Source organism: Bubalus kerabau, chromosome 10 (genome assembly GCF_029407905.1).
Source record: "Bubalus kerabau isolate K-KA32 ecotype Philippines breed swamp buffalo chromosome 10, PCC_UOA_SB_1v2, whole genome shotgun sequence".
In the NCBI taxonomy this organism is placed as follows: Eukaryota; Metazoa; Chordata; class Mammalia; order Artiodactyla; family Bovidae; genus Bubalus; species Bubalus kerabau.
The window spans coordinates 5,633,078-5,658,269 of record NC_073633.1 but is presented as its reverse complement, the minus strand read 5'-3'; the positions used below and the strand labels follow the sequence as shown (position 1 = coordinate 5,658,269).

Here is a 25,192-nt window from a genome sequence, read left to right as displayed (position 1 = left end):
CAGAATATTAAAAAAGGAAAGTCTCATTCAAGGAGAGAAACATATAAAGAGAACATTGGGAAGAGAAACGAATTGGATGGAGAACATTCCCGTGTTTCTACTCTCAACTATGTAAAGAAAGAATATTGGGATAAGAAAGGATTTAAGACATTAGACTAATTGTAAAGATTGGTAAAATTCTACTACTTTAAAATTAAGAGTTTATCTTTATTAGGCACCTTAAAGAAAATGAAAAGGGGAAAAAACACGTTTGGGAATTTCCTGTCTGTCCATCGGTCTGGACTCAGTGCTTGTACTGCCAGGCCCTGAGTTCCGGCTGTGGTCAGAGAACTAAGACCCCACAAGCCAAGTGGCATGGCCAAAAGGAAAAAAAGGTGAAAAGATAAGTTACATATTGGGAGAAGGTATTTATCACCATATAAGTGGCAAGGAATCAAGAATATATAATGAATTTCCAAAAATACTGTAAATTAAATTATATGATACAATTAATACAGATTTAGTATTTGTAACAGTTGATGTTTTCATGAAATTATTTTAAAATACCAGGCAGATTTTCTTTGTTTTTTATAGAAAAACTAAGAAATTTTACTCTGGTTTATATGAATTTACGTTTTTAGAATGTGAATTTATGGAATACTGTATGCATGTTTTTCTGTATCTGTTATTGTGTTTGTTTTTAAAGGTACTTAAGAAATAAGATGTAGATTCGAAAATTTCTGTATTAATATATAAATATGCTGCTGCTACTGCTGCTAGGTCGCTTCAGTCGTGTCCGACTGTGCGACCCCAGAGACGGATGGGCTCCCCCGTCCCTGGGATTGTCCAGGCAAGAACACTGGAATGGGTTGCCATTTCCTTCTCCAATGCATGAAAGTGAAAAGTGAAAGTGAAGTCGCTCAGTCGTGTCCAACTCTGTGCGACCCCGTGGACTGCAGCCTATCAGGCTCCTCCACCCATGGGATTTTCCAGGCAAGAGTACTGGAGTGGGTTGCCATTGCCTTCTCTAATATATATATATATAAATAAGTATATTCCAGACAGCTTACTGTAGAACAGATTAACTTGAATTCTTTCTTGGCCATTTTGTCCAGATATTTGCAGATGTATTCATTTTAATTTTGTTCTGGAATATAGTGTTCTTTTTTTGCTAGTTAATATTCTAAGGAATTTTTAGCCCATATTTTATAAGTACAGCAAACATTCATTTATTCTGGAAATATATTAAGGTTGCTGCTGCTGCTGCTAAGTCTCTTCAGTCGTGTCCGACTCTGTGCAACCCCATAGACGGCAGCCCACTGGTCTCCCCCATCCCTGGGATTCTCCAGGCAAGAACACTGGAGTGGGTTGCCATTTCCTTCTCCAATGCATGCAAGTGAAAAGTGAAAGTGAAGTCGCTCAGTCGTGTCCGACTCTTAGCGACCCCATGGATTGCAACCTACCAGGCTCCTCCGTCCATGGGATTTTCCAGGCAAGAGTACTGGAGTGGGGTGCCATTGCCTTCTCCATATTAAGGTTAGGGTTAAAGAAATATTGTACACAAAGCAAAAATGGAAGTATTTGTAGTACATATGAGGAGTTAATATCCCTAATATACAGGGAGCACCTACAAATCAGTTGAAAACAAGACAACCAAAGAGGAAAATAATCAAAAGGTATGAGTAGTCCCATCACAAAAGTACAAGTGGTTAATAAATGATTGTGAAAAGATACTGAAACATCACTAGTCATTAGGGAAAAGTAACACAAAATAATGTTGTTTTTTGTTAGTGGTGGTGGTTTATTGTTTGGTTGGTTAATTTTCTGCCTATCAGACTGGCAAAAGCTTTCAAGTTTAGCGTCATGTAATACTGGTGAGATTGTAAGAGATTGTAATATGAAGCGTTGTCGTCTGCCTGTTGTAAGAATAAACTGGTACAGTCCTGAAGGACTCTGTAGCACTACCTATCAAAGTTAAAATGTTTTTACCCTCTGACCTAGTAATTCTGTAAGACTCTCAGAATATGTCTTCCACGAATGTCTACTTAAAGCAGCAAGAATATAAGTATAGATTTTATGATATTCATTGCAACACTATTTGTAAGACACTTACAGAGAGAGACAATTTCAGTGTCCATCATTTGGGTAGTTATTAAATTAGTAGTATGCAGCTGTTACAAATATTAATAATTAGGTAATGGGAATAATGAAAATAATTGCCCATAGTAATTCTTTGCCTTGTAACTCTGCTTGAGTGACTCAACATGTAAGACTAGAATGGCCAGCTAATGAACATGAAAGTGAATTCCAAGAAGGCCTGAGGCCATGAGAAAAAAATGTGGTACCTCCTTTGCAAGGAAAAGAGATGGATAAAAATTCCAAGTAAAAATAAAAATGGAGTAAAAGTTTTTAAAAAAATAATTATGAAACAGAAGCCAACATTATATTCGATTGAGAAAATAGAGAAATAATTAGATTATTACCGTTGCGGTCAGTAACGTGGTTTGCTGCTTGCTGTCATCACTATCACTCAACTTTGTTTGGAGGCTCCACTAATGCAGGTAGAAAGAAAACAAGTGTTTACTGCACTGTTTTCCAACTAGAAGGGAAGAGACCAAATAATTGTCATTTGTGAATTATATAGTTATCTACCTAGAAAAGCCATGGCAAAGAGCCAAAAAGTATTTCAGCTAATGAGAGAACTCAGTAAGGTAGCTGGAGTTAAGATAAATTAGTGTTTCTCTATTAGCAATGGCTACCATTTAGAAATGGAAATTGGATAGAAGGATCTCTTCATAATGGCAGGAAACTTTAAAATACCAAAAACAGACCCACATGAAGAAAAATATAAAATTGCTAAAGGACACGCTATGTGGCCTTGAAAGTAGAGAAGCCTGTGTGGCTGTCTGCGTTGTGTTTGTGTTATCTGGTTGCAGCGACGCCAGGGATATCTCAAAAGAGAGGCCAAGATTGTAAGGGTCCTGCAGGGTATGGAGGAGTGAAGTGAGTAGCCAGACCACTCAGGCTGGCTGTTCTCTTGCTGTCTGTACATCCTGTGAGTGCCTGCTTCCCCTGCACCCTGCATACAAGACTGACCTTCCCACATACTTGCCCGGCCCCAGCTATTGACTGTGCCTATCACTGGGGCAGTGAAGGGCTTTCCCCCTGCTGGTTTCCCTGGTAACTAATGAGCCAACCTGACATCACTCTATAACTGGCAGTCTCCCCTTCCACCCGAGAGGGAGCCTGCTGCGTGTCCTGCTGGTCATCCGTCGCACATGGTAGGGTATCACTCCAGAACCTTGTTTCAGGTGCGTAAGATCCCCCTTCCATTACACCATTGATGTCCCTGTTGCTAAAAATAAATAAGATCCCTAGGTGAGAAGATTTTAATATCCTAATAATGTCTTTTTTTAAAAAGTTGATATAGAAATATAATATGATTCCAGTCATAATCTTAGTTTTTTTAGAACCCGGAAAAATGATTCTTAAGTTTGTAAAGTAAGAATTTCCAAAAGTATTTAAGAAAATTATAATGAGTAAGGATTTACCTTACCATTTGGTAAAATTTACTGTAAAGGTGTTGCAGTAATCACAGTATGATATTAATAGCACAGGAATAGACGTAGGCAAATAGAACAGAATAGAGACTAGAAAAAGATGTAAGAAAATCTGGAATCTCTTAATGATAAAAGTTGCAAGTTTGGGGCGGGGTGGGGTGGGGAGTGGTAAATAACTCAGTGAACGCATAGATAATAACTAGGAACCTTTTTGGTGGTAGTTATCTTTTAGTCACTAAGTCATGTCCGACTCTTTTGTGACCCCGTGAACTGTAGGCCATCAGGCTTCTCTGTCCATGGAATTTCTCAGGCAAGAATACTGGAGTGGGTTGCCATTTCCTTCTCCAGGGGATATTCCTGACCCAGGGATTGAACCCACATCTCCTGCATTGGCAGGCAGATTCTTTACTACTGAGCCACCAGAGAAGCCCTATTTGGTAGTACAGAAATTAAATTAGATCCCTACCTCACATCTTGTACATGAACAGTTACAGGTGAGTTAAATATCTAAATGTAAAAAATAAAATTAATAGAAGAAAATGCAGGACAAGAGAGATCTTAATTAAGAATGGAAACCCAAAAGCAATAGGAGGGCACAGGATTTATTTTGTAAAATTTTAAAGCATTCATCCTGCAGGAAAAAGCATACGGGAAACTGTTTGTGACACATCAAGGGAGAAAGGTTTAATATCCCTGTACTGTAAGAATTCTACAAACTAATAAGGAAAAGACAACTGTTTTTATATGGGCAGAGGATGTAGTCATTCAGTTTATTGAAAAGAAAATGCAGATGACCAGTAAAACACATGCAAATGACTGTTGAACAGTTCAGGGGAAATTGAAACAAACTCCACTCTTGCCCATGCCTGTTTGAATTAGTCTCTAGCTATCTCCGTTAACAGTTTGGTTATTTATTTGTTTCTTTGTTCAGCACACATTTGGGCACCTAGTATGGTGCTCCCTACTCTCCTCTATGCGTGTAAGAAAAAGTTGGATAAATGTACATCGAGTTGTTCATAAGAGCTTTTTCTGGGAGTTGGGGATTGGTAGGGTGAAGGTTACTTATACTTCTGTACTGCTGTAATGTTTTATAAATACATGGATGACATAGTTCTGTGTAGCTTTACCTGTTTTCTGGTTGACAGATACTTAGGTTATTTATAATTTCTCACTGTTAAAACAACTCTGATAAACATTCTTATCCATATCCTATAAACGTGCACAAAAGTTTTTCTAGGTCAAGAATCTTTTTCTTAGAGGGCTGTATGGTAAGTATTTTAGACTTTGTGGACCATGTGGTCTGTTGCAACTACTCAGCTCTGCTTTTGTAGCAAGAGAGCAACCATAGACAACAGTATATGAGCAAATGAGCATGGCTGCATTTCAGTAAAACTTAATTCATAAGCACACATGACTGGCAAGCTTTAACTTGCTGACCTCTGCTCTGGTATACATACCTGAAAGCGTAATTGCTGGCCCTAAGGTAGGAGTGTTCTGAATATTGTTTGCCAAATTGCACTCAAAATGATTTATCAGTTTACGTTCCTCCCAGTAGTATATGAGAATTCTGTTTCCTTTGACTGTTGTTTTTTTTTTTCCCTTCAGAAATTGTGAGTCAGACTTTATAATTAATAGTCAAGGGGCATATGAAACAATTATCTTGTCATTTAGTTTATGCTTTCATGAGTAACTGAAGTTGAATATCTTTTCATGTATGTATTAGACTTTTAGATTTTCTTTTTGCTGTTTTTTTCATATTATTAGATGTCTTATTCATATATACTTAAGAGATATTTTAATATACTCTTAATACCCGTCGGTTATACAGGATGTATTTCACAGCCCTTCCCTGCCAAATCTGTTACCTACTTTAGCTTAATGATAACAAAAAATTAGTTTTTATTGTAATGCTAAATTAATTATATTGTCATATTTGTGCTTTCTTCGACCTATTTTTACATCTTTTCCTATCTTTAAATATACCCTCATATTTTTTTCTAGTAAATCTAATGTTTTATTTTTCAATTAGATCTTTAATTTATCTCAAATTTACTATTATATATGTTTTAGAGGTCAGTCAGTCAGTTCAGTCACTCAGTTGTGTCTGCCTCTTAGCGACCCCATGAACCGCAGCACACCAGGCCGCCCTGTCCATCACCAACTCCTGGAGTTCACTCAGACTCACGTCCATTGAGTCGATGATGCCACCCAACCATCTCATCCTGTTGTCCCCTTCTCCTCCCACCCTCAATCTTTCCCAGCATCAGGGTCTTTTCCAGTGAGTTGGCTCTTCGCATCAGGTGGCCAAAGGATTGGAGTTTCAGCTTCAACATCAGTCCTTCCAGTGAATATTCAGGACTGATTTCCTTTAGGATAGACTGGTTGGATCTCCTTGCAGTCCAAGGGACTCTCAAGAGTCTTCTCCAATGCCACAGTTCAAAAGTATCTATGCTTCAGCAGTCAGCTTTCTTTATAGTCCACTCTCACATCCATATGTGACTACTGGAAAAATGATAGCTTTGACTAGATGGACCTTTGTTGGCAAAGTGATGTCTCTGCTTATTAATATGCTATCTAAGTTGGTCATAAATTTTCTTCCAAGGAGCAAGCATCTTTTATTTCATGGCTGCATTCACCATCTGCAGTGATTTTGGAGCCCAAAACATAAGGTCTACCACTGTTTCCACTGTTTCCCATCTATTTGCCATGAAGTAATAGGACCAGATGCCATTATCTTAATTTTCTGAATGTTGAGTTTTAAGCCAGCTTTTTCACTCTCCTCTTTCACTTTCATCATCAGGCTCTTTAGTTCTTCTTTGCTTTCTGCCATAAGGGAAGTGTCATCTGCATATCTGAGGTTATTGATATTTCTCCCAACAATCTTGATTCCAGCTTGTGCTTCATCCAGACCAGTGTTTCTCATGAAGTACTCTGCATATAAGTTAAATAAACAGGGAGACAAGATACAGCCTAGACGTACTCCTTTCCCTATTTGGAACCAGTCTGTTCCATGTCCAGTTCTAACTGCCTCCTAACCTGCATACAAATTTCTCAAAAGGCAGGTCAGTTGGTCTGGTATTCCCATCTCTTTAAGAATTTTTCATAGTTTGTTGTGATCCACACCATCAAAGGCTTTGGCATAGTCAATAAAGCAGAAGTAGATGATTTTCTGCAACGCTCTTGCTTTTTCAGTGAGTCAACGGGTGTTGGCAATTTGATCTCTGGTTCCTCTGCCTTGTCTAAAACCAGCTTGAACATTTGGAAGTTCATGGTTTGCATACTGTTGAAGTCTGGCTTGGAGAATTTTGAGCATCACTTTACTAGCGTGTGAGATGAGTGCAATTGTGCGGTAGTTTGAGCATTCTTCAGCATTGCCTTTCTTTGGGATTGTAATGAAAAGGGACTTTTTCCAGTCCTGTGGCCACTGCTGAGTTTTCCAAATTTGCTGGCATTTTGAATGCAACACTTGCACAGCATCATCTTTTAGGATTTGAAATAGCTTGACTAGAATTCCATCACCTCCACTAGCTTTGTTCGTAGTGATGACTCCTAAGGCCCCCTTGACTTCGCATTCCAGAATGTCTGGCTCTAGGTGAGTGATCATATCATCATGATTATCTGGGTTGTGAAGATCTTTTTGTACAGTTCTTCTGTGTATTCTTGCCACCTCTTGTTAATATCTTCTGCTTCTGTTAGGTCCATACCATTCCTGTCCTTTATCGAGCCCATCTTTGCATGAAATGTTCCCTTGGTATCTCTAATTTTCTTGAAGAGATCTCTAGTCTTTCCCTTTTGGTTGTTTTCCTCTATTTCTTTGCACTGATCACTGAGGAAGGCTTTCTTATCTGTCTGTGCTATTTGTTGGAACTCTGCGTTCAAATGGGTATATATTTCCTTTTCTCCTTTGCCTTGCACTTCTCTTCTTTTCACAGCTATTTGTAAAGCCTCCTCAGACAACTGTTTTGCCTTTTTGCACTTCTTTTTCTTGGGGGTAATCTTGATCCCTCCCTCCTGTACAATATCACGAACCTGCATCCATAGTTTTTCAGGCACTCTGTCTATCAGATCTAATCCCTTGAATCTATATATCACTTCTACTGTATAATCGTAAGGGATGTGATTTAGGTCATATCTGATTGGTCTAGAGGTTTTTCCCTACTTTCTTCAGTTTAAGTCTGAATTTAGCATTAGGAGTTCATGATCTGAGCCGCAGTCAGCTCCTGGTCTTGCTTTTGCTGACTGTATAGAGCTTCTCCATCTTTGGATGCAAAGAACATAATCAGTCTGATTTTGGTGTTGACCATCTGGTGATATCCATATGTAGAGTCTTCTCTTGTGTTGTTGAAAGAGAATGTTTGCTATGACCAGTGCGTTCTCTTCAAAAAACTCTTATTAGCCTTTGTCCTGCTTCGTTCTGTACTCCAAGGCCATATTTTGCCTGTTACTCCAGGTGTTTCTTGACTTCCTACTCTTGCATTCCAGTCCCCTATAATGAAAAGGACAGCTTTTTTGGGTGTTAGTTCTAGAAGTTCTTGTAGGTCTTCATAGACCCTTTCAACTTCAGCTTCTTCAGCATTACTGGTCAGGGCATAGACTTGGATTACCGTGATATTGAATGGTTTGCCTTGGAAAGGAACAGAGATCATTCTATTGTTTTTGAGATTGCATCCAAGTACTGCATTTCGGACTCTCTTGTTGACCATGATGGCTACTCCATTTCTTCTAAGGGATTCCTGCCCGCAGTAGTAGATATAATGGTCATCTGAGCTAAATTCACCCATTCCAGTCCATTTTAATTCACTGATTCCTAGAATGTCGACGTTCACTCTTGCCATCTCCTGTTTGACCACTTCCAATTTGCCTTGATTCGTGGATCTAATATTCCTATGCAGTATTGCTCTTTACAGCATTGGACTTTACTTCCATTACCAGTCACATCCACAACTGGATGTTGTTTTTGCTTTGGCTCCATCTCTTCAGTATTTCTGGAGTTATATCCAGTAGCATAGTGGTCACCTACCAACCCTGGGAGTTCATCTTTCAGTGTCCTATCTTTTTGCATTTTCATACTGTTCATGGGGTTCTCAAAGCAAGAATACTGAAGTGGTTTGCCATTCCCTTCTCCAGTGGGCCATGTTTTGTCGGAAGTCTCCACCATGACCTGTACATCTTGGGTGGCCCTACATGGCATGGCTCATAGTTTAATTGAGTTAGACAAGGCTGTGGTTCATGTGATTAGAATGGTTAGTTTTCTGTGATTGTGGTTGGTTTTCAGTCTATCTGCCCTCTGATGGAGAAAGATAAGAGGCTTATGGAAGCTTTCTGATGGGAGAGACTGACTGAGGGGGAAACTGGGTCTTGTTCTGAGGGGTGGGACCAGGATCAGTAAATCTTTAATCCAATTTTCTGTTGATTGGCGGGGCTGTGTTCCCTCCCTGCTGTTTACCTAAGGCCAAACTATAGTGGAGGTAATGAAGATAGTGGCGACCTCCTTCAAAAGTTCCCATGCATGCTCTGCTACACTCAGTGCCCCTGACCCTGCAGCAGGCCACCACCGACCCATATCTCCACCGGAGACTCCTGGACACTCACGGACAAGTCTGGATCAGTCTCTGGTGGGGTCAGTGCTTCTTTCTCCTGGGTCCTGGTGCACACAAGGTTTGGTTTGTTTCCTCCAGGAGTCTTACTTCCCCAGTCCTGTGTAAGTTCTGGCTGCTCTGTGGTGGGGTTAATGGCGACCTCCTCCAAGAGGACTTATGCGATACCCAAGTCTGCTGCACCCAGAGCCCCTGCCTCTGTGGCAGATTACTGCTGACCCGTATGTTCACAGGAGACGCTCAAACACAGTTCTTTCTCAGTCTCTGTGGGGGTCTCTTGGTCCTGGTGCACATAAAGTTCGTTTCAGCCCTCTGAGTGTCTCTGGTGGGTATGGAGTTTGATTCTAAATGCAATTTCAATATATATATCAAACTATATTACTATATAATTTTATATCAGTTTGTCAGAAGTCATACCATCTCTGTATGCCTGAACAGTTAAGCGTTTTGCATTTAATTTCATAAATATTCAAGATTGTCATATAGAGAATGGAAAGAAATGCTACTGGCTTCTTCCATTTTATGTTGAGTAACAAAAGCACACAGGTTATTGTGGAAGCTGTCATCAAGGTGTTGACTTGATTTCAGGGTTTAGTGACCTAATAGCAATACCAAAATATAGTTCTGTGAAGAGGAATGTTAGATCTATTTTGCTGTTTTCATCCTCTAAATATTAAAAATTTTGACTTGGGACTTTATTGGTGAGGGGGAGCTGGTTATATAGAGAGAGGAAAACAATGAAATATTATGAAAGTAGTAAGTGTAGATAGTTTTGTTGTTTCTGTAATGTCAGGATGTATTTAGTATCTGATGTAGAAGTGATCACTCATCTCTGCAGAATCTTTAGAGAGCTACCAAAAGCACTTCTTCTTCAGTGTATTTTCATGGTGAAAATTAGACATGGTAAATGTCTTAATTAGAGAATATTATTTACCTTAAGTTCACTATTTTCAGAATCGTGATAGAGAATTAGCATAGTTGTAGTGTTACAAAGGAGGGACAGAGGGAGGAAGTTTTCTTTTTTGGTGAGCACAACTTTTTTGAGCTTTTCCATGTTTGTTTATCATAATAATGGAAGCAGCAACAGTAATCATTCCTACTATGGCAACAAAATCAAAAGGACATTTATTTAAACAAAACTATGTTTGATCAAAGGGTAAGTTTTGTATGTAAGATTTTTAGCTATATATACTTAAAGCTGTTCGTTATAATACTTTAATTATCTATTGAAGTATACGTGCTTCAAAAATCTTTCATAATCATAAAAAGTTTGGAAATGACTCATCTAGTTTCTGACACTTTTTCCTCATTGAAACAATTACTCTTACAATACAGTTTTTTATACCAGTGTTACAGTGTCAACTATGGAATTATGGCAGAAGATGATACAGTGTCAGCAGTACTTATTTTTAAACATATATACTTGAAAACATTTCCCACATTTTTCAATTCCACATTGTTTGATCTATAGTTACTGCTTTGTGTTCACTTGAAGATCTCAGTATATGGGGGAAGCAATAACTCTTACCATCATTGTGATCTTTAGTGTTGGGAGTAATGTTTAGCTGCAGTAAGTATTTGGGAAAGCTAACTCTGAAAGGTACTGCTGACCTGTAATAGGAATAACTTTGGGGAAGATTATTCTTATTTTTTACATACTGTTGCTTCTTAAAAAAATCAGATGTTCTTTCTCTTTATAGGATGCCATACTTTATATAAACCCATTGTACTGTACTGACTCTGAAATAATATAAAAGTTTAGATTCAGATGCAATTTTCTTTTTGAAATAGTTTTTGAGAACAGCTTTTAAATACCAGTTTCACACTGTTATATATCATGTGTTGTTCAGTTGCTCAGTCATGTCCAGCTCTTTGCTACTCTGTGAACTGCAGCATGCCAGGCTTTCCTGTCCTTTACTATCTCCCTAAGTTTGCTTAAACTCATGTCCATTGAAATTCATGATACCATCTAACCATATCTTATCCTCTGTCATCCCCTTCTCCTTCTGCCTTCAATCTTTCCCAGCATCAGGGTCTTTTCCAGTGAGTTGGCTCTTCGCATCAGATGGCCAAAGTATTGGAGTTTCAGCTTCAGCCTCAGTCCTTCCAATGAATATTCAGGACTGATTTCCTTTAGGATGGATTGGTTGGATTTCCTTGCAGTCCAAGGGACTCTCAAGAGTCTTCTCCAACACCACAGTTCAGAAGCATCAATTCTTCAGCTCTCACCTTTCTTTATGGTCCAAGTAGATACATGACTTGCATTTGTACAGTTTTCCTAAATCTAGAGATCTGTTTTATAAAGTTAGATACGTTAAAAAGTTGAACTGATCCACTGATGTCCTCAGTATATGAATATGTATATATATGTATCTAATTTTCACATAAGAATGATTTGGTATAGAAAAAAAGAATGATTTTATACAATCCTAAGCTTTTAAATGGTAACCGTAGAATGGTTAATGTTAAATTAATATTAAAAACTAATGTTTTCAATAAAAATAGATCTAATTTGGTTACTTATTTTATTTTAGCGAAGAATAACCAGAATTCAACAAATAGAAAAGGACATACTTCGTATACGACAGCTTTTACAGTCCCAAGCCACAGAAGCAGAGGTTAGTAAATTGTCTCTTTTGTTCACAGATGTAATGATGGGCAGTTATTCTAAGAGAAGATGTGGGCAGTTAGCGCAGTGTCATTGAAATAGATGTTCTAGAGAACTGAGACACTTGATAAGCTTTTTCATTAAATTAAGTAGATTTCAAAAACCTATACTACTATTTCTTCATAACGTTTAGTCAATTAAAGCTTATAGAGCCATAAATAGATACCTTACTTCAGTTATCTGTTTACATATAATTTGGCTACTAACAGTTTGTAAATAAGCTCTCTCCCTGTGTAATCCATAGTAAAAATTGGTTGTATACATTTATCTGTGCTCACTTCACAAGCTTCATTCAAATGACAGTAAAAGGACAGAATGAAAAAGCACAGATACCAGGGAAGGTGACAGTTATAAAATTAGGAGAACTGCGAAGCAGACAAACCATTCTTCTAGATGATGGTAGAGAGTTGACCCTGCAGTGAGCACTAGTAGGTCACAGAGCAGCTCATCTTACACTGTGTGGTCCTGAAAGCTTCCAGAATTGGTTACAGTAGGTGCTTCTGGACATGAGGATTAAAAAGGGGGTTAAAACCATGTTTGTCAGCTCTGCAGCTAACATTTGGTTTTGATCACCACACAGAAGGATGGGGTATAAAAACCATCCCTTCAGCTGTCTGTTTATAGCCACTGAATCTGGGCACTTCTCACCTTGTTTATGGGCAAATAAAAGGAAAACCTACATGGAACTTAAGTGAACTATTGCTGAATAGGGAGAAACAGCATGTGGGAGGCTCAGAGAAAATAAAGTATTTGCTGCTTAAGTCACCTACAGGAAGACCTGTCTCTATGCAATAAGAGCAAAAAGTGTTGAATAAAAGTCCACATTGAACAATACAGAATTGTTGCTAGGAAAAATTGGCTCAGTATTTGGGGATACATCAATGCAAAGTTTCTAATGTGCAGCCAGATTAAGACTCACATTCCAGATCATACAGGAAAAAAGAATAGAATGCAAAGAATGAAACATCAACCTACTGCTTTATTCTAAATATAATTACATAAAACATGATGAAGTGCTTGTTGATATTTTTTAATGTTTATGATATACAAAATAGTATGTACACTTTGATCCCATTTTTTAATATGTACAAATAAACATAGTGTATCAGAAATAGTATGAAAAGGCAGATAACCATTGTTAATACCTCCTTGTTTTTTTAGTTTGGCCAGTTTTGTAATGTTTTTATAGTAACTGTACAGCTTTTACAGTGAGAGAAAACTTTTGTATGCGAAACAAATTTGGCGTGTCCTATCATCACCAGCACGCTTCCCAGGTAGCTCGGTGGTAAAGAATCCACCTGCCAACACAGGAGACGCAGGTTCTATCACTGGGTCGGGAAGATTCCCACTCCAGTATTCTTGCCTGGGAAATCCTATAGAAAGAGAAACGTGGTGGACTCCCGTCCGTGGGGTTGCAAAAGAGTCGGACATGACTTAGCAGCTAAACAACAGCAACAACACTCATCGCCAGCACATATTTTCCACCCATGGAAAATCTGATCAAATAATGAATAGTTGTGTTTGGAGGCAGAAACTTAGTGCAGGCCCATTTATACACAGGGAAGACAACTAATTCTAATGTTAAAAAGTATAATTTTTGAAAACAGTGTCTTTAAGGCTCTCTTCATCCATGCCTTGCTCTTTAAATGTCTTAGCAGTTTTGGCTTCAGCACACCGGAATCTGGAATATGTGGAAACACGTATTTGCTAAGTAGTCAAGTTCAGTGTGATAGTCATATGGTTAAAAGTAGTTCAACCTGGATGTTTTAAGTCAGTATGAACCAAATATTTGTAATATACAGAACGTGTCCTTTTTGCAATATTAACCCTTCAGGACTGTTTTTTTCCTTCCAAAATAAAACTATCTCTTTACTCCTTTTTCAACGTCATTGGCATTGCTGTATGTGGCATTCTGGTTATTATGGCCCCTTAGGGTTTCCAGGGTAGTTTATCTGTGTGTTTTTTTTTTTTTTTTCCTCGATCAAAAATACTATACTCTATTTTTAAAGCTGTTTTTAGAGAAGCAACTTCTGTTTTTTATGGAGCAGCACTGCATTTATATTTTCTTTTTGTATATATTTTTTCTACTTTTGAGTTTTTGCTGTTGTTTTTCTAGCTTCTTTAGTTACAGTTAGTTTTTATTCACCATCTTTCTTATATTACGATTTTTACTGTTTGGCTGCATCAACAGGGTTGTTTTTTTTTTTAAATTTCTAAGTCAATATTTACATTTTTTTTTTCTACTTGATTGACTCTTTTATGTGTGTGAAATAGCCTTCTTTGCTGTTAGTATTACTGCACGGGACTTCTTTTGGTCATCATTTGCCTGGTATAATATACTGTCAGTACATTTCCAAACTTTACCAACATTCTGGCCTCTAGAAATTCCTAAGAAAAATTGTCATTTGTTAATAACAGTTCTCATTGTCCGCACAATTATAAGTTTATTGCAGGTCGGGGGCTTGTTTGTGTTTTTTTATATGTTCAAGATTTCATTTATATCATTGGATTTGGGACCAACTGTCTGCCACTGTAACTTAGTCTATTCTTGTTTCTTTTTGTTATAAAAATGGCCATATTTTTCATAGCCTTAAGTGGTTATATTTATTCAATGAATATAAACTAAAAGAAGGTGTCATGTCTTATTTAAGAAAGAAAGAAAACTTTTTAATTTTGCTGTTTGGTGTTTCTTTATTACTATCAGATGGAGAAGCTAGAAAATGGAGAAAACTGGGGATCAGATACTCATAAATTAGTTCACATACAGTATAGAGAAGAAAAGATGTCTGCCAAATACTTTATCCACCTTGAAGCATCTTATAACACTATCTTTGCCCTACCTGCTAACAACTCTGGTTTAGGGTCTAGATGCAGGATATAACTCAGATGATATAACTATTGCACATGATTCAAATCTCAGAAGTTCCAAGAGGGTACATGAGGCAACTGGTACTACCACTTTCTTTTGTATTCTTTCCAATAGGTTATTTACTGACAAGTGTATACATATGGGGGAGAGGGGCCCCAAAAGATGGGAGCTATAAGGAAAATTGTGGCCTGGTTTAATAATCTCTAGAAAATAGCCAGTGAGAAATAGTTTTTAAAATCCCATGCAGAGTACTCTTATAACTCATTAATAAAGAGACAACCCAACTTACAGATGGGCTAAAGATTTCAATATACATTTCACCAGAAAAACACATAGGAATGGCTAATAAGCACATGAAAAAACGCTCAACATCACTGGTCGTTAAGGAAGTCAGAACCACAACGGTGTATCACTCTATACTCACTAGAATGGCTGTGCTCCTAAGCCACCTCAGTCGTGTCCGACTCCGTGCGACCCCATAGACAGCAGCCCACCTGGCCCCCCCGTCCCTGGGGTTCTCCAGGCAAGGACACTGGGGTGGGTTGCCATTTCCTTCTCCAATGCATGAAAGTGAAAAGTGAAAATGAAGTCGCTCAGTCGTGTCCGACTCCTAGCGACCCCATGGACTGCAGCCCACCAGGCTCCTCCGTCCATGGGATTTTCCAGGCAAGAGTACTGGAGTGGGGTGCCACTGAGCATTGGCAAGGATGTGGATCGATAGAAGCTGTCATACGCTGCTGCTGGGAATGTAAAATGGTTCAGCCACTTAGAAGTTTGGCAGTTACCTGAAGTATTAAACGTACAGTTACCATATAACCCAGCAGTTCCACTTCTAGCTATATAAGAGAAATGAGCAGATTTGTCCACACAGAGACTTTAATTTGAATATTCATGGCAGTATTACTCACAGTAGCCCAAAAGTAGAAAAACACAAAAGTGTATCAACTGGTGAATCAATAAACAAAATGTATACCATTACAATGTAATACTATTCAGCAATTAAAAGGAACAAATTGTTGACACACACTATAACAGAGGTGAACCACAAAAACATTGTACTGAGTAAAAGTAGCTAGACATGTAAGTCCATATATTCCATTTACAATAAATATACAGAAAAGACAAGTTTACAAAGTAGAGTCATAGTTACTTGGAGCTGTGAGTGGGAATGGGGATTACCTATAAATGAGCACGAAGGATCTTTTTAGAATGATGAAAATGGTCTAAAACTGAAGTATGGTGATTCTTGGTAAGTTTATTCAGAGTCATTGAGTTGTACACTTAAAGTGGATTGTCTTAAAGGCATTTTAAATCCAGCATACCCAAAACATAATTAATGATGGTCTCCTAAGTCCTCCTTGGGACCCCCACATCCTCCCAATCCTCATTCTCCTTTAGTATTATGTGTCTCTGTGAATGGCACCACCATTATTCAGCTGTGTGAGCTGAGAAACAGAAGAGTAGTTTGTGACCCCAGATCTCTTCTTCCACTCACTGTATCCAGTCTGTCATGCAGTCCTTCAGATTGACCTCTCTCTCCACTGCTTTTACCTACATCAGTGCTTCCCTGGGTGTAAAGGACCATCATCTCCCACTTACGTTAATGTATAGTCGCAAGTTGATCTCTTCTGTTTCCCAACTACTTAGACCATTTAAAACTTGAGTTTAAACAATCAGAATACATGCACCTTTTTCCTTTAGTATTACTAGTATTGGTTATGTGGGGGCATGAGTGCCATCTGAGAATCACACTGAAATTCAACAAAATCATTAAGTTCCTTTTTTTTAACCATCTCTCTGTTCTACTCTTCACACTGTAATTCTTTGATATCCTAGAGCAAACCATGTTCCTCTCATCCCAGCTCCTTTGCATATGGTCTCTTATTTCCCTAAATCTTTGCAGATGGTCTCTGTTTCCTTCATCCTCTGCCATATCCCATTTCCTAGATCTCCTGTGTATATTTTAGATCTCAGTCCAAACAACACTTGCTAAGAGAGCGCTTCCCCGGACTCCCACAGTGTCTGATGTCCCTCTGTTATGTATCTTTATAAGCACCCTGTACCCTTTTTTCAGAGTACTTGTCGAAGTTTTTAACTTTATTGTCGTTTCTTTCATTATTTGGTAGTATCCCTGACTAGACTAAATCTTGAAGAGGGCAGTGAACAACGCCTGGTTCCGCCAGTGCTGTGTTCTCCAGCCCTATTGCAAGTAACGAATGTTGCACATATTCAAGAATTGCTTTTATGTTGACATCTTCAGTGATGTTAGTGTCAAATCTTTGTGGATTTAGTGCTCGTTGATTCATTTTTTTCTCTTCAGTGACTTTGTATTCTCTACTTTAGATGATTTTGTTGAATTTTATAGTGTCACTTTCCCGTGGTACTGTTTTTTCTTGTTTCTGAATTATTGGGACTACCTCTCTTTTGCCTATGTATAACTTACAGTTGTTTATTGATGGAAATAGTATATGTAAATTATTTTTAAGTCCCATTTTAAATGGTCTAGGAAAGCTTTATGTTTAAAGAAATTCCAGTGGAAGCCACTTGGTAATACAGTTTTCCATTATTATGTCACACTTTTTAATGTGTGATTTTTAATTTTGTCTATAATTTTCCTAGAGGAGGCACACTGGTAATTGTTTCTATAAAAGATGATTGATAATTATTTTATTTCTTTGATTCTGTGGTGATATTTTTCAAAATGACTGCTTTGTATTGGATGTAATCTGTCTTGAAATGACTGCTTTTACTGGATATAATCTTGCCCTTTCACTTTACATAACAGATGGTGGTTACATTAGAAAAGGTTTTGGTTTTATTCATATTAGAACCTAAGAGCTTATCTGTTGGTTTCATGTGACTTTTATTAGCAGATGTATATAGAAATATATATGTGTGTATAAATATACTTACATAGAAGGCATTTATAAGCTTAGGTAGTAACTGTTATATTTGCAGCTCTATTAAATACCAGAACCATGTGACCTTGCAGAAAAGACAGTTATTTGTTCTAGTTGGGTTATGTCCCTGATAGTGATGTGAGCACAGCTGGTGGAGGATGGTGTTTCTGTGAGTCTCAGAAAATCCTTTGTCTTGTGCAGCTCTATTGCTCGAGGGACACACTTCACTTTCCTTTTACCGAAATAGTCAACTGACAACCCTGCTGGAGGTTATAAAATATGAAGTGCAGTTCCATGCTTTTGTAACCTGTATTTATATATGCATTCAGAGCTTTAAAGCAAGAACGAAGGAAAGCTGTGGGCTAAGAAAGCATGCACCATTTTTGTATGTACTGATGTTAACTCCATGTTAACAGAGGTCATCTCAGAGCAAGCATGAAGCGGGCTCACATGAAGCTGAACGGCAGAATGAAGGTCAAGGAGTGGCAGAAATCAACATGGCAACCTCGGGTAGTGGTCAGGTAAATAAATTATTTTATTAATTTTTTTTCTAGTTAACTGTTTAAATATTTAAAAAGAAATACTGAGTGAGATGATTCTCACAACAATCTGTAAATCTTATCTGTTTCCTTAGTCCTAAATGGATATCTCCAGAAGAATTCAGTACTAAAATGCTATGTCATTTTTCTTTATTATATTTAACAATGATGCTTTCAAAATTTCCAAGTATATTTTATAGCTCTAAATTATGTGTCTCTGTTTTAGCCTAAAATGATTAATGTGAGTAGAGTTTCTTTGAAAAATAAATACTAAGCTGCATTTTGGTCATATGTGATTTGACCTAGTTATTATTGCATGCATTGAATAGATTTGCTCTTTCTCTGTGGCATTCTTTATAAGACATTTTTATGTTTTTTTTTTTTAATCATAAAGAGTTAATATTCTCATCTTCAATTGTATTTCAAGATTATATAAACCCAGCATTGAAGTAAATGATTCTAATGCCCATTTAAAAAGTAAATACATACCCTAGTCATATTTACTATTATCATCTTTAGCAAAATTGTGGAAGATAATTTTTTTTAAGGTAGAACATTATCTTGTTGTGTGCCATCAGTTTTCCATTAGAGTTTGACTGGAATGCATCCTGATATGACAGTATTTTTCCTTGGAGTGTTCTGTATCCTCCACATTTTTTTAAGCAATATTTTATGTTTTAAATGAATGATTTTTTAAAATGCAGTTTCAACTAAGTTGATTTTAAGGAAATTTTCTTACTGTTGATATAAAATATTCCTTTAGTGTCTATAGGTTACTTTTAATGATACTATTTATTTAGAAAGAACACGGATCTATTAGTTCATTAAAATTTAAAGCTTAAAATGTCTCATACTTAATATTTAAATTTACCACGTTTAAACAAAAATATACTTCATTTTAATATTACTGGTCCACATTGTACTGGGTAATACTCTACAGAAGGGTAAATTAGGGCAAAAGAAATTATATTTAAATAGTACATTTGGGTTCTTTGTCTACTATTTAGGGAATTCTTTGGGAATATCATGTGTTCCTACACATATGTAGAAAGAAGTTCTGTCTTCTTGACAAAAACTTTTTTTTTTTTTGCTTTAGGATTAAGACCCACTATTAATGCTTTGGGTCATATTTCAATTATTATATCCTTCAAAGCCTCACCTAGCCAATAAGCTGGATATTTATTTTTTTAATTGAATTCCTATGTCACTTCTTACATCAAAATTTAACTCTAAATATATTAGATTTAATGTCAAAAATGAAAACTTTAAAAAACAATGTACTCATTTGCCTGTGTCGTGTCCTAGTCGAGGCACGTGAGGCCTTCACTGCGCCGCACGGGATCTTCTGTTGCTTCGCTGGCCCAGTGGCTGCGGCCCTTGGGCTTAGTTGCCTTGCAGCATGTGGGACCTTAGTTCCCAGACCAGGGGTCAAACTCATAACCCCCAGGGGTCAAATCTAATGCAGATTTAAGAAGCTGCATTAGAAGGCAGATTCTTAAATCACTGAACCACCAGGGAAGTCCCCCAAATGAAAAATATTAAAAGGTAAGAAAATGGGGATAGAATTTTTATAATCATGAAGTGAGTAGGAAACCCTAAAAGAACGATAGCTTTCATCTAAAAATGTAAGACTTTAGTGTGCCATAAAATCATAACAAACTTAGAAGACAAAAACCAAGATCACATTAATGACACTACAGCGACTCCCAGATCCTAATGTAGATAAGTGGTGTCTGTGAGACTGTGATTTAGTTATGCCAAAATCCCTTTACCTGTCTTAATAGGATTGACACATGACAGACTCTTGGGGTTTGTTCTTTAGTTATTTGCTCCAGAGACAAAAACAATTAACACTAACAAAAATGAAAATACTCTCTCTGACTTTCTCGGGATCGCAGTAAGATGATCCATCAAAGCTCCTACCCTAGTGCCCTTCTCTCTACTGCTGTGTGGAAGGAAGCTCACTGTACCTCGCCTGCTTTCCTGCCCACAACCACTCTGCCAGGATGATCTTTCACAAGTAAATCACCCTCTTGTATATATTTGAAATTTTAGCTACTTTAGCGACTAAACCACCACCATATTTGAAATTTTCCATAATAGGTTTAAAAACATTTTATTGGCAGTGGAAAAGGTTCTCCTACCATTTCATCCCTTTCCCACTCTTGTTTGAACTTCATCACTACTTAGTGGTTGTATCACTAGAGATCTGGTTCTAAACATTAAATGGAAAAGCTAAGAATCGATTCATAAATGAATTACATGTAAAGTTATATACTAAGCAAGTAGGGATCTAGCTAATATAATTTATTTCTAGCTAAAATTTCAAATATATACAGAGGCAAACAGAGCAATATAGTAATCTCCAGGTACCCTATATACTTTGTCCTCTGGTTTTATTTTTGCAAAAGATCCCAGACATCATCATTTTTTGCTTAAATATTTCACTGTATATTTCCAGAATATAACATTTTTTTAATTGAAATGTGGTTGATTCATAATATTGTTAGTTTCAGGTATACAGCAGAGTGATTCAGTTATATTGTATTTTTCCAATTCTTTTCCATTTTAGGTTATTACAAGATATTGAATATAATTCCCTAGGGCTTCCCAGGTGGTGCTAGTGGTAAAGAACTTGCCTGCCAGTGCAAGAGACGTTAGAGATGCAGGTTTGATCCCTGGGTTGGGACCATCCCCTGGAGGAGGGTGTGGCAACCCACTTCAGTGTTGTTGCCTAGAGAATCCCATGGACAGAGGAGCCCGGCAGGCTATGGTCCATAGGGTCGCAAAGAGTTGGACATGACTGAAGTGACTTAGCATGCACACATGCACGTACTATAAAGTAAATCCTTGTTGTTTATTTTATATATATCAAAGTGTATATATCTGTTAATCCCATACTCCTAATTTATCCCTCCTCCCATTTCCCCTTTGATAACCATAAGTTTGTTTTCTGTGTCTAAGAATACTTTCTTTTAAATTGAAATACAATTGATTTACATTATTGTGTTAGTTTTAGCTCTACAGCAAAGTGATTCAGTAATATATACATATTTTTTGGATTATTTGTATTTGTTAATCCCATACCTTTAATTTGTCCTTCCCTGTCCCCTGTGGTAACCATAAGTTTGTTTTCTGTGTCTGTGAGTCTATTTCTGTTTTGTACATAGATAAATTTGTATTATTTTTTAGATTCCACATATAAGTGATATCATATAGTATCTGTCTTTATCTGACTTCCCTCACTTAGTATGACATTCTCTAGCTCCATCCATGTTGCTGCAAGTGGCAATATTTCATTCTTTTTTGTGACTTCTTAGACCATTGTATCTTCTTAAACCATCATCTATTGATGGGTACTTGGGTTCTCTCCATGTCTTGGTTATTGTAAATACGTTGCTGTGAACATTGGGGTGCATTTATCTTTTCAGATTAGAGTTTTCATCTTTTTTGGATTTATGCCCAGGAGTGTGATTGCTGGATCATGTGGTAACTGTATTTTTAGTTTTTTAAGAAACCTCCATACTGTTTTTCATTGTGGCTGTACCAGTTTATATTCCCACTAACAGTGTAGGAGGGTTTCCTTTTCTCCACATTATCTCCAGACTTTTTGTTTTGATGGTGGCCATTTTTAATTTGAATTTCTCAGTAATCAGTGATGTTGAGCGTCTTTTCATGATTTGTTGGCTATCTGTATGTCTTTTTTGAAGGAATGTCTGTTTAGGTCTTCTGTCCCTCCTTTGATACTGAGTTGTTTGAGCTGTTTGTACATTTTGGATATTGACTGTCAGTCACATCACTTGCAAATATTTTCTCCCAGTCTGTAGGCTGTGTTTCTGTTTTGTTGATAGTTTTCTTTGTGGTAAAAAATCTTTTTAAGTTTGACTAGGTCCCATTTGTTTATTTTTGCTTTTATTTGTTTTCCCTTGGGAGACTGATGTAAGAAAATATTGCTATAATTTGAGACTATGAGACTATTTTGCCTATGTTTTCTTCCAGAAGTTTTATGGTATCATGTCTTATATATAGGTCTTTAAAACAATTTGAGAGGGTTTTTGTTGTTTTTTTTTTTTTTTTTACTTGTTTGTTTATGGTGTGAGGGTGTGTTCTAACATCATTGATTTACATGTAGCTGTCCCACTTTCCTAGTGTCCACTTGCTGAAAAGACCTTCTTTTCTCCATTGTGTGTTCTTACCTCCTTTGTCAAGGATTAACTGACTGTAGGTATGTGGGTTTAGTTCTGTGCTCTTTATGCTGCACTTTTGGTCTGTGTGTCTGTCTGTCATGTTTTTGTACAAGTACCATGCTGTTTTGATTACTGTAGCTTAGTAGTAGTGTCTGAAGTCCCAAAGCAGTCTGCAGATTTAATGCAATTCCTGTCCAAATGCCTATGACATTTTTCACAGAACTAGAACAAATAATACTAAAATTTATATGGAACCACAAAAGGCCCAGAATTGCTAAAGCAATCCTGTGGACAGAGGACACCTATAGAATACATAACTATTGTGCCATTATTACGCTCCCAAAGAAACTAACAGTAATTCCTTGGTAGCATCAGATAACTAGTCAGTATTCAAATTTGCAGTTGTTTCATAAATGTCATAATTTTTAAATTTATTTGACACAAGGGCCAGGTAAAGTTCATGCACAGAGATTGGTTAATGTGTCTTTGAAGTTTCTTTTAATCTATAGGTTTCTTCTTTGTCTCTTAGATTTTTGCTATGTATTTGTTGAATAACCAAAGTTATTTGTCTTCTCAAGTTTTCCATAGTCTGAATTTTGCTAGGAACATCTGCATGGTGAGGTTTGACCTCTCTGTTTGTCTTCTGTATTCCCTGTAAATTGGTATTTGGGTCTAGAGATGTGATCAGATTTGGTCTCAGGCCCTGATTCTATGGCCGAGACTTTCGTAGGTAGCATAGTGGTCTTCCACCAGGAAGCACATAACGTCTGGTGGGCTCTCTTTTTGTGATATTAACAGCATTTATACTTAATGTCTAGGTTCACTAATTCACTAAGGGTTATAGAATTAGCTGTAGGACTTTAATAAAGAGAAACTTCTCCTTATCTACTGTTGGACCACTTCCATGTACCATCTGTATGAAAAAAGGCAAGATGAGGAGGGTGCTTGCTTCTTTTGCTTCTTCCCCCTCTTACACAGTTTCACAGTGAATTGGAGACTGTTGCTACCTCTATGAAGAACTTTTTAGAGTCACTTTGTTTTGTTTTCTCAGAAAAATACGATTTTTGAGTCACTTCCTAAAGTGAGCATGATAGAAGAGAGGTTTGTACTCAGCAGATGTAGTTGAAATTGACCGTGTCCCAGCTGTGCTGATTGAGCTGCCAGGCATAGTCCTTCTTGGGCCCCTCGGCACACATTTGAGTGCCCATGATGGCAGTGGTTATTGAAGGGTGGATAGAGCAGGACCAGAAAATAGAAAGGTGCTTGATTCTAATGTGTGCAAAAAGGAGGTGCAGGTCAGAAGCAACAGTTAGAACCAGACATGGAACAACAGACTGGTTCAAAATCTGGAAAGGAGTACATCAATGCTGTATATTGTCACCCTGCTTATTTAACTTATATGCAGAGTACATCATGTGAAATCCCAGGCTAGAAGACTCACAAGCTGGAATCAAGATTGTTGGAAGGAATATCAGCAACCTCAGATATGCAAATGATACCACTCTAGTGGCAAAAAGTGAAGAGGAACTAAAGAACCGCTTGATGAGGGAAGAGAGTGAAAAAGCTGGCTTAAAATTCAACATTAAAAAAATGAAGATCATGGCATCCTGTCTTGTCATTTCATGGCAAATAGATGGGGGGAAAGTGGAAACAGTGGCAGATGTTATTTTCTTGGGCTCCAAAATCACTGTGGATGGTGACTGCAGCCATGAAATTAAAATACACATGCTCCTTGGAAGAAAAGCTATGACCAACCTAGACAGCATATTAAAAAGCAGAGACATCACTTTGCCAACAAAGGTCCATCTAGTCAAAGCTATGGTTTTTCTAGTAGTCATATATGGATGTGAGAGTTGGACCGTAAAGAAGGCTGAGCACTGAAGAATTGATGCTTTTGAACTGTGGTGTTGGAGAGGACTCTTGAGAGTCCCGTGGACTACAGGGAGATCAAACCAGTCAATCATAAATGAAATCAACCCTGAATATTCATTGGAAGAACTGATCCGGAAGCTCCAATACTTTGGCCACCTGATGCAAAGATAGGCGAGTCATTGAAAAAGACCCTGATGCTGGGAAAGACTGAGGGCAAGAGGAGAAGGGGACGAAGGAGGATGAGATGTTGGATGGCATCACCAACTCAAAGGACATGAGTTGGAGTAAACTCCAGGAGATACTGAAGTACAGGGAAGCCTGGCATGCTGCAGTCCATGGGTCACAAAGAGTCAGACATGACTTAGCAACTGAACAACAATAACCATTTCTTACAGGTTACTGCTTCTCTGGTCCCTCTGAAGGATGTTGGTGCAGACTTAATCATAATAAAAAGGCCCAGGAAAGATTCTCAAGACTCGAGTTCTGGCTTACAGGTAGTATGGGTATGGGAATGTTCTCTTGGAATCTCCTTATAATAAATCCATCTGGGTTTCTAGCTAGAGAGTTTGGGAGAGCAGAGTGGAGAGTGTCCCAAAATCAAGAATCTATATAGAAAGAAAGTAAGTCTGAAGCTTAAAGGTGATTTGATGTCTACACTGAAATGAATGTCAGAACATGTTTCAACGTAGACATGGGTTTTTCCTTGCTTCATAATATAACCTCTTGTTTCTCTTCTGTTTCAAACAATATATTAGTTATCTATTGCTGCCTGACAAATTTAGCAGCTTAAATCGGCAACCATTTATTGTCTCTTGTAGGTCAGGAATCCTGGTGCAGCTTAGCTGAGTGCCTCTGGTTCAGGGACTCTCATAGGCTGCGGTCACCATGTTGGCTGGGGCCACAGTCATTTCAAGATTTGATGAGGGGAGGATCTGCTTCTAAACTCACCAAATGACTGTTATCAGGCCTCAGGTCTCCAGGCTGTCGGCCAGTAGTATCATTTCTTGCCACCAAGGCCTCT

The 25,192-nt window shown here is 37.6% G+C and overlaps 1 protein-coding gene across 10 annotated transcripts in view; it reads left to right on the top strand.

Annotated features, from left to right (window-relative positions):
• The window catches only part of APC (APC regulator of WNT signaling pathway), a 132,649-nt gene that overhangs the window by 77,285 nt on the left and 30,172 nt on the right, over positions 1-25,192 (top strand). For all 10 annotated transcript variants that reach the window (XM_055536497.1, XM_055536490.1, XM_055536499.1 and 7 more), the window contains 2 exons: positions 11,671-11,754; positions 17,990-18,094. In XM_055536497.1, coding sequence (XP_055392472.1) covers positions 11,671-11,754; positions 17,990-18,094 — 189 coding nt within the window. The remainder of the gene's footprint in view (positions 1-11,670; positions 11,755-17,989; positions 18,095-25,192) is intronic.